The 12,045-nt window shown below is 32.3% G+C and overlaps 2 protein-coding genes across 2 annotated transcripts; one reads left to right on the plus strand and one right to left on the minus strand.

Moving 5' to 3' along the window:
* The first annotated feature begins 689 nt into the window (after positions 1 to 689).
* tomm7 (translocase of outer mitochondrial membrane 7 homolog (yeast)) lies at positions 690 to 7,225 on the plus strand. The gene is made up of 3 exons (XM_079442312.1): positions 690 to 930; positions 6,153 to 6,201; positions 6,295 to 7,225. Exons 1-3 carry the CDS (start codon positions 828 to 830, stop codon positions 6,308 to 6,310), a joined length of 168 nt encoding a protein of 55 aa, XP_079298438.1. The 5' UTR covers positions 690 to 827; the 3' UTR covers positions 6,311 to 7,225.
* il6 (interleukin 6 (interferon, beta 2)) lies at positions 6,515 to 11,606 on the minus strand. The gene is made up of 5 exons (XM_079442306.1): positions 11,510 to 11,606; positions 11,219 to 11,427; positions 11,035 to 11,145; positions 8,197 to 8,340; positions 6,515 to 6,995 (listed from the first exon to the last, which is right to left on the minus strand). Exons 1-5 carry the CDS (start codon positions 11,523 to 11,525, stop codon positions 6,777 to 6,779), a joined length of 699 nt encoding a protein of 232 aa, XP_079298432.1. The 5' UTR covers positions 11,526 to 11,606; the 3' UTR covers positions 6,515 to 6,776.
* Positions 11,607 to 12,045: the final 439 nt, after the last annotated feature.

Raw genomic sequence — 12,045 nt, forward strand, 5'->3', positions numbered from 1 at the left:
TATATTGATGCATTTTTTCATAAAGCAAAATAAAATAATAGTATAATTCAAATATATTTGTTTGACTGGGGATTTTGTTCATTTGTTTGCCTTTCATTATTAAGCAATTCAAGGAAATTGTCAAATTGCATATATTTAATTTGTTATTAATGATGCATTTTTCATTTATAAAAAAAATAAAATAAATATTTTCTACATTGTACCTGCTTTTGTCCTGACGTCCTCTGTGTGGCCACTATTTTGTATTAATGATGCAATTTTTAATTAATAACAAAGCAAAATAAAATAGTGCAATTAAGAAATATTTATTTGATTGGGATTTTTGTTATTTTATTTGCATTTTATAAAGCAATTCAAGGAAATTGACTAATTGCATACAGATGCACGTTTAATTTGGCATCGATGCATTTTGCATAAATAAAATAAAATAAAATATTTTCTACATTGTACCTGTGTGGCCACTATTTTGTATTAATGATGCAATTTTTAATTAATAACAAAGCAAAATAAAATAAAATAAGACATTTTTAAATTTATTTGCCTTTAATTATTAAGCAATTCAAGGAAATTGTCAAATTGCATACATATAGATTTATTTGATTTGGTATTGATGCATTTTTCATAAATAAAATAAAATAAATATTTTCTACACTGATGTCCCCTGTGTGGCCACTAGATGTCAGCCTGGCGCTTTTTTGGTGACTGTCGCAAAACTGTAGCCACAGGAACGACGCCGCCGCACGCTTTACGGCATACACGTGCTTCTGTGTCCTTCAGCGCTCCGCATCGGATCCAGAGACGATCTTTGATCAAATCTGAGTAAAATCATGAGCAAACTGAGCAAAGAGAGCAAGCAGCGGCTGCAGCAGGTGTTCCAGTGCGGCCAGTTCATCATCCGCTGGGGCTTCATCCCCACCGTGCTGTACCTGGGTCAGTAATACACCCTCAAACATCAGTATCTGGGCTCATATCATCGGCTTATGAAACATATTTAGCCTTTGAGAAGTCAAACATCACTATTAGTGATCCTACTTAAGAGTTAGTGAAGTCAAACGAGAGACTAGCCCTAAGTGCATGTGTAAATCAATGTATATGTAGTGTGCATGTACATTAAATGCATGTGTAAATAAATGTATATATGTACATGCACATAAATATTGGGCAGCACAACTGTTTTTAACATTGCTAATAATCAGAAATGTTTATTGAGCAGCAAATCAGTATATTAGAATTATTTCTGAAGATCGTGACACTGAAGACTGGAGTAATGATGCTGAAAATACAGCTTTGATCACAGAAATAAATTACATTTTAACAGATATTCACATAGAAAACACTTATTTTAAATTATAATAATATTTAGGAATTTTTACTGTATTTTTGATCAAATAAATGCAGCCTTTGTGAGCAGACACGCACATATATATCCAGAGAACAGGGTGGGCAATGACTGATTTAATGTAAACTTTATATATAGGTAAACATTGAAATTAAATGCTTACTTTTACAGTATTTATGCAAATTCACAGAAGCATGTGAAAACCGATCATGTGCAGTTAAAGCTGATGGAAAATTTGAGGGTGATCAAAATTATTCAACCCCTTTGACCTGCAAGACATTTTGCTTCCGAGAACAATTTAATGAAAACATTTCGACGAAGGCATCAGAAAAATATTAAAGAGTTTATTAACACACATTGAGGCACAAAATTATTCAACCCCCAAAAATCAAACTTGATACAGAACCTTTTATTCTTTATAACCTCCAGTAAACGCTGTTTGTAAGCTCCTCTCTAATCTCGGCCAATTCCTCGCCTGAAAACGCTTCCAGATCACTGATAATCATTGGTTTTCATATCGCCAATGCTCCCTTCAAATACCACCTAATATTTTCAATGAGGTTTAGCTGAAGACTGAACAGGCCACTTAAGAGCATTCTACCACCGATCCCTGCACCAAGATTAAAGAGAGAGGTCATCTGAAAAACAACATTTTGAAAATGTAGCTGATGGTACCCATTGACTTCCATTCTATGGGAACAAATACTATGGAAGTCAATGGCTACCGGCAACTGTTTGGTTGCCAACATTCTTCCAAATATCTTCTTTTGTGTTCAACAGAAGAAAGAAAATGAGACAGCATTGGAACAACATGAGATTTTTTTTTTTGGGGGGTGAACTGTCCCTTTAAGTAGTTCTTTGTGCGGCTGCCCTGCTGGGAAGTTCATTGATCATCAGCTTTAGTCTCTGCACTGAAGGCATCACAGTCTTTGCCAAAATGGCCTGAAAATTCAGACAGAAATTTCAGACTCTGTGTGCAATGACCTTCAGAAGTAACAGTTAATTACGCGATATATAAAAGTGTTTTTTTTCTTGCAGTTACGAGTTACCACACAAATGTGACTTTTCTCAGACTTTGTATCTTGCAATTCTGACATTATTTCTCTAAATTTTCTCAAAATCTGACATTATTTCTCAATAAAAGTTTATATCTCGTAGTTGTCACTTTGTAACATGCAATCCAATTCTGAGGGGACAAAATACTATTTTTGTGCAATTGCGAGTTTATATCTCTCAGTTCTGACTTTTTGTCTCAGCGTTGTGAGATATAAACTTGCAATTGCTAAAAAGTCACAATTACGAGAAATAAAGTCAGAATTGTGCGAGATAAACTAGCAATACTGAGTTTTCTCAGAATGGCAAATTTGTATCTTGCAATTCTGACTTTATTTCTTAGTGTTAGTCAATTGCAAGAAAGTCACGTTTATATCTCGCGATTTTTACATTTTTCTCAGAATTCTTTATATTGCCTTTGTAACTCATAACTGTGAGAATATGCCCTTTTATTGTTTTTATTCTGTGGCAGATACGGCACGCTATTGGCATTGTGTCAGTTTATAGGCAGCTTGATTTTCTAGTGTGCTCATTTGAATTCATCTCATGTTCTCGTCTAATTGATCATTATTTAATTGCATTGTATATTGCTTGCTTACTGATAATGTCGTCGGTCATTGAGTAGTGTTTCACGTCACTGCAGGACAGTCGTCAGGATGAAGGGCTTAGGATAATGATAATGTTGAGTTTAATGGTGTTTGTTGCGTGTGTGCAGTCGTTCAGCACTACATCACTTCCTGCCGCTGTGACGCTCTGTCCTCATTAGTACGGCTATAGTTAGTGCTCTTCCAGACGGGACGGGCTTTGGGGTCAGAGTTTGTGCTCCTGCAGCGTCATCAGGGTTAAATGTGAATGAGGAAGCGTTCATCAGGCTTCAGGATCCACAGAAATTTGCCTGCCTCTGTATTTTTGGCATGATGGGAAACGTTTAGAGATAAATGAGATGCAAAAGGAAGTTGTTGCTTTTTGTATGTCTGTTACGCAGAAAAGCCCCATGAGTCTAAATATTAGCATTTCTGAAGGAGGACGACAGCGGAAAAAACTATTATACAAATTTAATGTTGAATATATTAATTATATAATAAATATATATTTATAATACACAGCAACTACTAAAAAAAACATTTAGGATATACAACAATTATGAAAACTAATTATTTAAAAGACAGGCATATATACTATACATGTGACCCTGGACCACAAAACCATTCATAAGGGTCAATTTTTCAAAATTGAGATTTATAGATCATCTGAAAGCAGAATAAATAATCTTTCCATTGATGTATGGTTTGTTATGATCGGACAATATTTGGCTGAGATACAACTATTTGAAAATCTGGAATCTGAGGGTGCAAAAAAATCTAAATATTGAGAAAATCACCTTTAAAGTTGTTCAAATGAAGTTATTATCAATGCATATTTCTAATCAAAAATTAAGTTTTGATATATTTACGGTAATAAATTTACAAAATATCTTCATGGAACATGATCTTTACTTAATATCCTAATGATTTTTGGCATAAAAGAAAAATGGATAATTTTGACCTTTATTTATTTATTTATTTATTTATTTATATATATATATATATATATATATATATATATATATATATATATATATACTAATAATACAAGGCTACCATAAAAATATAATATATAGAAATATAATAAATGCATATGAAAGTTATATATAATATTTATCCATATTAATATTTAGAATTGTTATAAATAAATGATAGATGTTGTATTTGTATTAGGCCTGTATATATTTTATATATAATACAAATACAACATCTATTGAGTTATAATTATAAATATGAACATATAATATATATGAATATAAATATACAAAACATTAATGATAAATGGCTTATAAAAAGTATTTAATAGATTAAATATAATGTAAAAAATTATATAATATACAGCTATTATAAAATTATATGAATATAATGTATAAAAATCTAATATGTATATATATGTGAAACATAATTTTACTATTTGATTTTTTAAATAATAAAACTGGACCAAAAACCAACAATTAAACCAGCCTGAGCCTCTCTCTTTTTCACATAATATGATCATTTCAGTTAAAATCAATATTTATTATTTAGCTAAAGAAATGCATTCAGGATAGCACACAGGGTTTTGATATTTGATTTGACCCCACAATCGAGTCAAGTGTCCAGCATGTGTGTAATATTAGAATATGAAAAGCAGAAGAGGGCTGAGAAGAGTGTGTGCATCTGTCATTCCTCACAGCTCACTCAGAGTGTGTTGCTCAACACATAAAGAGCAGATGAATCAGCTCTGACGTCTGGATTCTTCGAGATCTTGCTCAGATGAGGCTTTTGTTGTGTTAGTCAGTCAATATTGGATAAATACAGGAAGGATTGACTGTGCTCGAGCTGCAACACAGGACTTTTTGAGTCCGGATGTGAGGCACTTTCATGATGCCAGTCGAACCTAATGACTGAAGTTCCTGTGAGTGAGGAGTCCAGGCTTGCTAAAGAGAGATCGAGAGCAGACGCTGATGCAATACCAGAACATATACTGGTCTGCATTAGCTCATTTACTAATGTTATGTAAACCCTCAGATGAATCTGTTGCAGGCCAATCAAACACGGGATTTGGCCACATCTGATTGGCCGATAAAATGTCAACTGTAAAACTGGAATTGATACTGTGTTTTGTTTTTTTCTGCTAAATAATTTTTCATTTATTTTCTGCTATTTTGCTCTCATTTGTCATCAGTAAGGTGTAATACATTTCAGTATTATATTGAATGTCACCTGCTCTGTAGTTTAGTGAATCTCACAAAAGCTGTCCAGAACACAACAAATATTCCCCCGAAATAAAGCGCATTAAGAAAAAGAACACATTATTAATGACAATTGAACACATTTTCTCCCAAATTCTCAATGTTTTGCTAATGCATTGTTTGTACTGTAATGCAAGTAAACAACAAAACACAGTGACATTAAATTGTAATGATTCATTTATGATTGTAGTATTTCTTGTTTTGCTCTTGTGCTGATTTAAATGAGAAAATGCAGTATTACAGTAATGAGGAACACTATGGAGAATTAAGGGAATTACAAAAATCACAAGTAATGGGGAAAACTGCTCTGATTTTCTTTGTATATAATTTAGATTTACTAAATATAAAATAAAATATATTTAGAATGACTAAATACAATATATAAATTGAAGTAGTTATTAAATATAATATTTATACATTAAACATTTTTTGTGTGTGTGTGTGTGTATATATATATATATATGTGTGTGTATATATAGTTATTAAATCAAATTGTACAATTGTATAGTTTTTATTTGCATTTTAAAAATCACATTTTAATTTTATAATTTTATGTAAAATTTAATAAAATTTATATTATTGAAGTTATTATATAATTATATACTAATTCATTATTTTAAAATATTAAATTAAGTGTGTGGGTGTATATATATATATATATATATATATATATATATATATGTGTGTGTGTGTGTGTGTATATATATACATATATATATATATATATATATATATATATATATATATATATATATATATATATATATATATATATATATATATATATATATATATATATATATATAACACACACTAAATTATATGTATAGTTATAATTATATATATATTAATTTTTATTGAAATGTGAGCCAGTTCACGTTTCTGAATCTTCCAGGTTTCAATAGAAACGTATGTTTTTTAATGTATTTATTTCTCTCCCAGGATTCAAGCGGGGAGCCGATCCAGGGATGCCTGAACCCTCGGTCCTCAGGTGAGCTTTGTGAGCTGGACCTGTGAAGATCACAGTGTTTTCACACAGACAGCTGCTGAAGATGAGCGTGGGATGATCTGTTTTGTCTTTCAGTTTGCTCTGGGGATGAAGGCGCTCCTGATGGAGACTACAGACCAGTCCATGAAGTCCTTCATCTCATCATGAGACGCTCCCTGGGATCTGAACTCTGTGCTGGGATGTAAATACTTCACTGTCACCTCAACCCAACGCTTGTATTATTTTAAGACTTTTGCTTCATCTTTTTCAAACATTGCATTGAGAAACACACAATGTTTTCTTTGTTTTTTTTATTAAATCTATGAAGATTATTGGAAACAATCAGCATGTTCTCTCATTCAGTTTCAAATAAATTAATAAATATATGCATCAGCACTGATTTTCAGTATCGTGCGAATGAGAAATCCCAAATTACAGTAAATAGAAATCACATAAATATTGCATTTATAAATATCAGTGTTGCACAACATTCAATAAGTTAGAAGTACAGACTCATAAAATTATTCTGCCCTGGATTAAATATCTGCAATGGTCAATAAATAATAATAATAGTTAAATTAGTTCTTGTCGGAGCTCCAGTCTGCGGGTCTCTTGGTGTCTTTTGCTCGATGTGCAGCTTTGCGTTTGCTCATGTAATTGACGGCTCTGCACGTGTCGATCATCATGCTGGTGAAGTTGAACAGGATCGAATGCACCGTGGTCTTGCGTGTCCATGCGGATCTGACCGATAGAGGAGCGCTGGAGATCGGATCTGCCTCTCCGTCTGCTATCTGCAGCTGCAGGAACAAACAAACATCAGAAACACCGCTAATCAGCAACTGATGAGCTCAGATTGGCAGGACTTGCAGCGAAGCTGTTGGCTTTATCTGGCCTGTTTGTTGTCAGTCTATCACTAGTCGTAAGCATGACTGGGATACTCCATAATATACATGTTTCTTTTTTTTTTAGATAACCATCTATTTATCAATGAATGAATGAGCTTTGTTTTGAGAGAGCTTCAACATGCAAAAAAAAAAAGTTAAAATAAAGTCTCATTCGATAATGCAATAGCTAACAAAATATCAAAATATATATATTAGTGCTGTCAAACAATTAATAGCATCCAAAATAACAGGTTTTGTTTAAATAATATAAACGTGCGTACTGTGTATATTTATGTATATATAAATACACACACACACCGTATATATTTTGAAAATATTTACATGTATTTGTTTATATTATTTGTATTGCATATAAATATATTTAATATATAAACATAATAACACTTTTCTTAAATGTATGTGTGTGTATTTATATATATATACATAGTACACACACATGTAAACAAGCTTATTTTGGATGCGATTAATAGTTTGACAGCACTAATATATATATATATATGTAATTGAAAAATAATGCAATTTAATATGAATATATAATATAAAAGTATGAAATATAAAATAACTAATAATTATATAATTTAATAATAAAAATAATAGAAAATAAACAATGACAAATATAATTATTAATTAGTATTAATCTTTGTTAATGTTAAGTTACAAAAAAAATTATTCATTTTGTATTAGTTCATAATGCAATAAAAAATATTAACATTTCTGCTCATTTGTAAATAAACACGACCTGAAATTAATAAGTGCTTTAGTTATTGTAAAATATTACCTAATATTTGAATGTTTATGCTCTAAAAGAAATGCCTAATGAAATATAATCATAATTTATTCTTTTTTATTTTTATTAGTTATTTTCATAATTTGTTTTATATTTAGATACTTATGTCTCTTTTATATTTTAATATTTGAACTATAAACTGTTAGCGGACATTGTAATTATTAGGAGTTTATAAGAGCACCGCGCTCTTGTCACTTTATCTTTTTATTTTATATGTGCTCTTAAACCTCCGCGTTTATCAGTCATTGTAAAAGTTCATGTCTTCGTGACATCAGCTGGAGCAGTGCGGAGCAGTGAGGTGTTTACCTGGCTATTGATGGCCTCCAGCAGGCGTTTGGTCTCCTGTTTGATGTCGTTCACCAGGTTCGAGGTCAGGTTTTCGTTCTCGATGAAGCTCCAGTTCTCTTTATACCAGGTCAGGACGCTATAAATGCGGCTCAGACACAAATCCTGAAACATTTATGAAGGGATTTGTCAGGTATGAGCGTTTATCAACACTTCGATATTTGACGAAATCAAACGAAAACGTTTATTGCATCGTGTGCTGGAAAAAAGATTACGGTCTTGTTCAGCGTTAAAGTGATCGTTACCCAAAAATGAAAATTCTGTCATTAATTACTCACCCTCATGTCGTTCAAAACCAGTGAAACCTCCGTTCATCTTCAGAACACAAATTAAGGTTTATTTGCTTCATTTTGGAGAGTATCATATACTTAAACAACATACTCAAATGATCTACGGGGTACACTGTTTACCTTGTTTACGCTTTGATCTGAACGTAAACAGCGTATACGACATACGTTGTTTGCATATGTGATCCTCTCCAAAATGGCACTATAGGGTGACGCGGAGGACACAAATTGTTGAATAAAGTCGTTATTTTTGTTTTCTTTGCGCACAAAAAGTATTATCGTAGCTTCGTAAAATTACGGTTGAACCACTGATGTCACATGGATTATTTGAACAAAATCCTTACTACGTTTCTGGACCTTGATCGTGTTAGGATCCTTGCTGTCTATAGAGGGTCAGAGAGCTCTCGGATTTCATCAAAAATATCCTACGTTTTGTTCTGAAGATGAACGAAGGTCTTACGGGTTTGGAACGACATCAGGGTGAGTAATTAATGACAGAGTAAAAAGATCATTTTTGGGTGAACTATCTCTTTAAGTTTGTGTAACGTAGCAACCCGATATCAAACGTACAGTATCTGTTTTATGATGTGAAGGATTTGTATGAATTAGTTCGATGTGTTTTATTGGTAGCGGGGTGTCAGCGGATCGTACGAATGAGATTGTACACATTCATACAAATAAACAGTATTTTGTGGTTTATTAATGTAAAGATGCTTTGAATCATTCTGTATAGTATAAAGTGCGATATAAATAAAACCGATTCGACAAATTAACCACCAATTTGCCAAAACTTACAATAGTTATGAATTGGCGTGAAAGTGTGTCGAAGGCTAATGACTTTCTTTTTTTCTTTTTTTGGAGGGAAAGTTTGATATGCTCCGGACTCGCAAATACAGCATATTAACTTAGAATAGCACTAAATTGATTGTTTCTGGATTAAAATTTATTTGTTAATGACCTAATAAAGCTTCTCAAATCATGAAAATCTGTTCTGGAAAAGATGTGCTTCACTACTTATTTACAAATATAAATGTTTTGGAAAAACTGTTTTCTATTAAAATGCTTTGCTTGATTTGTATAATAAACAAACATTGCAAATGCAGTAAAGTTTGCATAGAGTAGCAGTCAAACATTGGGACACATCTACATATTTATTTTAATAGTTATAATAATGCAGTTATGTTTATTTTTGCTATTATTACATTTATTGATTGAATTATTATTATTATTACAGTAATAATTATATTTATCGGAACTATGAAGAGTATGGACATTATATATAGTGACCTTCAATCTTCCTAACAATTCAGAAAAAAGTTTTTACAGTAATTAAAAATCAATTAACCTTTTACAATAAGCTTCATTAGTAAACATGAACTAAGAATGAACAATACTTCTACAGCATTTATTAACCTTAATGTTAATTTCAGCATTTGCGAATGCATTATTAAAATCACAAGTTGTGTTTGTCAATATTAGTTAATGCACTCTATTTTCATTAAAGGAACACTCCACTTTTTTTGGAAATTTTCCAACTGCCCAAGAGTTAAACAGTAGCGTTTTACCGTTTTTGAATCCATTCAGCCGATCTCCGGGTCTGGCGGTAGCGCTTATAGCTTAGCTTAGCATAGATCATTGAATCTGATTAGACCATTAGCATCTCGCTCAAAAATGACCAAATATTTTCGATTATTTTCCTATTTAAAGCTTGACTCTTCTATAGTTTCATCGTGTACTAAGACCAGCGGAAAATGAAAAGCTGTGATTTTCTAGGCTGATATGTCTAGGAACTATACTCTCATTCCGGCGTAATAATCAAGGACCTTTGCTGCCGTACCGTGTGAGCAGCAGGCGTAATGATATTACACAGCGCCTGAAAGTAGTCCCCAGCTAGGTAACTAGTTATGATATAGGGGACTACTTTCAGGCGCTGCCTAATATCAGCCTATTTCCAAAAAAAGTGGAGTGTTCCTTTAACAAACATTTACAAAGATTAATAAATAGTGTAATAAATGCAATGTTCATTGTTTGTTCATGTTAGTTAATACATTAACAAATGACACCTTATTGTAAAGGGTTACCAAAATGATAATTAATTATTTAATAACACCTTAAGTTCTCATTTGTTAATGCATTAGCTAACATGAACTACATTTTTTATAAATAATAAAAAACATAAAAACAAATAATATAATTTAATAATATAAATATATGATACAATATAGTGTAATAATAATGTAATTTAACAAAATATTATATATAGTTTATAATGTATTTTTACATCATTAACCTTTGTTAATGTTTATAAAATGTTAACACAAATATTGTTTGTTTATAATAGTTCATAATGCATTAGAAAATGTTCAAACGGGGACTATAAAAATGTTTCAAAATTGTAATAAACTAAAAGATAGTTTAAAACCAGCATAGAGCACAGAGACATTCTATTGCTTGAACAAAGAGCCATAAATAAACCGTAAGCGCAGTAATTTGAGAGGAAGTGTGTTCTTACTGTGCTGAAGTTTCTGGACAGACAGCCGTCAGAGGGTTTGAGGAGCGGGGTTTTGATCTTCACGCCTTCAAATGCCGTCATGTTCATCGTCTCTCTGAAGTCCCTCTCAAACTGCAGATGGAGGAGCTCAAAGTTAGTTTGAGGAACACAAAGCATCTCTGCATTAATGTGTGCTGGGCCGCACCTGCTGGTCTCGCAGCATCTTCACGTCTCTGTGCAGATCTCTGGCCATCAGATGCCATTTCTGCCGGTCTCTCAGAGGACTCTTTCCATCAACGTCCTGAACCTCATCTCCAGATATTTCAGATAGTTCAGCCAGACCGCTGTACGCAGGCACCGCATCCACCAGACTGATGAACGCTGCCAGGGCAGTAGACAGGAAGAGAGCTGCATCTGCAGAGAAAGTGAGAGAGAGAAAGTGAAGAGCTGCGTCTGCACACGATTATCTGTCCGATTGCCCAAACGCTGCACTTACTCTGAGCTGACGGCATCCTGATTGTGCAAGATTGTGTGCGATGTCTTCAACAAATCTCGGGAGACTTCTGAACCACACTTCTCAAGTGTTTTTATACACACACTTGAGGAGTTTCCACTTCTCAACCCGCCTTTCAAACATTTTTTTTTATCATTTAAGAAAACCGCCCAGAGAATTTTACTTTTCCCCTCAAAACTCAGGACTCCACAAGCTGATTTAGGTTATATATATATATGCGTGTATGTGTGTGTGTATATATATATATATATATACATATATATAGTTCATTTTCAAAAACAGATAACTCCAATTTTACTTTTTTTTTTTTTTTTATTATAATTTTTTTTTTAAAGTCCTGCATTCCTGTAAATGTCAGTTGGGTTGTTTTGATTAAATAATAATAACAAAAAAAATACAGCTAATAATAATAATCATAATAATAGGCTAATAAATATTATATACAAATATTACAGGGGAAAACGATTAGTTAATGGACTTACAAGACTGTGGGATGGATCGAAATGATTTTTCTTGTT

This window comes from Barbus barbus (assembly GCF_936440315.1).
Source record: "Barbus barbus genome assembly, chromosome: 19".
NCBI lineage: Eukaryota > Metazoa > Chordata > Actinopteri > Cypriniformes > Cyprinidae > Barbus > Barbus barbus.

Bases quoted from the DNA above. Each gene is read 5' to 3' on its own strand.
- tomm7 (XM_079442312.1), top strand. From the start codon at position 828: ATGAGCAAACTGAGCAAAGAGAGCAAGCAGCGGCTGCAGCAGGTGTTC. The intron at 931-6,152 runs GTCAGTAATACA...TTTCTCTCCCAG, and splicing joins CCCCACCGTGCTGTACCTGG to GATTCAAGCGGGGAGCCGAT.
- il6 (XM_079442306.1), bottom strand. The intron at 11,146-11,218 runs GTGCGGCCCAGC...CTCCATCTGCAG, and splicing joins AGATGCTGCGAGACCAGCAG to TTTGAGAGGGACTTCAGAGA. The intron at 6,996-8,196 runs GTAAACACCTCA...TTGTTCCTGCAG, and splicing joins TGGAGGCCATCAATAGCCAG to CTGCAGATAGCAGACGGAGA.